Source organism: Emiliania huxleyi (assembly GCF_000372725.1).
Source record: "Emiliania huxleyi CCMP1516 chromosome Unknown EMIHUscaffold_180, whole genome shotgun sequence".
NCBI lineage: Eukaryota > Haptophyta > Isochrysidales > Noelaerhabdaceae > Emiliania > Emiliania huxleyi.
This window is the reverse complement of record NW_005200783.1, coordinates 163335-165217: the sequence shown is the minus strand read 5'-3', so window position 1 is coordinate 165217 and position 1883 is coordinate 163335. Positions and strand designations below refer to the sequence as shown.

At 66.8% G+C, this 1883-nt stretch overlaps 1 protein-coding gene across 1 annotated transcript; it reads right to left on the bottom strand.

Annotated features, from left to right (window-relative positions):
- Positions 1 to 756: 756 nt before the first annotated feature.
- On the bottom strand, positions 757 to 1056 carry EMIHUDRAFT_232300 (hypothetical protein; the record flags this gene model as incomplete). Its single annotated transcript, XM_005783258.1, has 1 exon — positions 757 to 1056. The coding sequence occupies one exon, from the start codon at positions 1054 to 1056 to the stop codon at positions 757 to 759; it is 300 nt and encodes a 99-aa protein (XP_005783315.1).
- Between the last annotated feature and the right edge of the window lie 827 nt (positions 1057 to 1883).

Below are 1883 nucleotides of genomic sequence, written 5' to 3'. Positions count from 1 at the left end.
CCGACACGGGAGGCGGCAGGTTCCGACCAGAGAGCAGAGTACGTGTGCCACACGGGTCGGCGGCCCGGGAGCTTACGCACACTCATCTGTGGCCACGCCAAAGGTGCTGCTGCGCTTTCAGGACCCTACTGTCCGCCGCGCAGCTGGAGGCCCGGCTGATGGCGCCTCTCGCCGCCCTCGGGGGCGTCTTGCCCACAGGTGGGCAGGTTCGTCGGTGGTCCACTGCGTCGCGGCGTGCGCAACAACAAGAATCGACGCGGCAGTTTGATGAGGCCGTGTACCGGCGCAAGGGCGGCGAAGAGGATGCAATGGCGCGCCGCGCCCTTCGGCATCTCTCGGAAGCCGATCTCGCCGTCGTCAACGTGCACGGCTGCTGCACGACGGTCTCGCCGACACGCCGACCTGCGCGGGCATTTCGGTTTGAGGCTTTGAGCGGCCACGGTCGCGCGGTCCGCCCCAGCCAAATTGGCAAACACGGAGAATGGCGCTGAGCGACACTGATGATACATTCACACACCCGGCATGGGCTAGCGCTAAGGGACGGGTCCAGGACCCTCAAAAGGTGTGACGGCCTCCGCACCCTCAGGACGACGGGTCATCGTCATGCGTCATCGAACATCGTAATGTCTCCTATGTAAGTAGAAAAGTACGGCGGTCCTCTCTGTCTCTCTCGTCCCTCTCTGCCCCCTTGACGCCATGGCACGTGTCTGCGAGCCTGATCGCTGATGCACGAGATAGAGCGAAGACGGACTCTCCCTATGCCGCCAGCGCCCAAAAGATGAAGGCGCAGAAGAGCCCGACCGGCACAGCAACGAACAGGACCGGCGAAGGAGGTTGCGGGCCGTCACGAGGCGGCCGGCCGTCAAATGTGAACCTCTGCGGCGCCTGCTTCTTGTTGCCGCCAAACTGTGCGGTCGCACCGTGCGGGACGCGCGTGGAAGTGCCACCGGCCAGCCGCGCGGTCAAGTGCAGCTTTGGTCCGGCGAGCGCAGTCAAGCAGTCCACGCCCACGAGAAGCGCGAAGAGGGAGACGAGAGTGAGCACAGAGCAGCCCATTGTCGGAGGGTGCCAGCTGTAGACAGGTGCCAGGGGGGTGGCTTTGAACAAAGAAATCATGCTGGCCACGAGGATGCTGACGAGCCCGCCGACGCGAGCCAATTTGGTGTTGCCCCACCCCGACCGTACAGTTGTACGACGTTTGCGAGTCCACCGTTCCAAGAGGAAAAAAACCCCGCGCCGTGCGTGCGTCAAGATCTTGTCTGAGCCGGGCCCCGGCGGGGCTGCATGGCAGGGGCGGACGGCGCTTCGTTGGGCGCAGCAGCGGCAGCTGTGGACGCGCCGCTCCTCGGCCAGCGCGTCGTGCTCGGCGGGCTCTCGGCCCGCCCCGAGCTGAACGGGCAGCGGGGTGAGGCACGGAGCTTCGAGGGCGGGCGGTACGCTGTAGTGCTCGACGGCGGCGGCGAGAGCGTGCGGGTGCGGCCGGACAATCTGTCGCCGGCAGCGGCGGAGCCAGTGTCAGGCGGTGCTGCGGCAGCCCCCGACGCGGTTGTGGCAGCGGCTGAGCGAGGCGAGGAGGAGGCGGTGCTGGCGTGGCTTGACGGCGGCGGGCGGGCCGACGCGACGTACGAGAGAGACGATTCGAGCGGCGTCACGCTGCTGATGGGCGCCGCTTGCAACGGCCACGAGCGGGTGGTCGAGTTGTTGCTGAAGCACGGCGCTGAGGTCAACCTGCAGAGCAGCATCGGCATCACCGCGCTGATGGCCGCCGCCGGCAATGGCCACGAGCGGATGGTCGAGTTGCTGCTGCAGCGCGGCGCGGAGATCAACCAGCAGGACAGCAAAGGCTGGACCGCGCTGATGCTCGCCGCCCGCAGCGGCCAAAA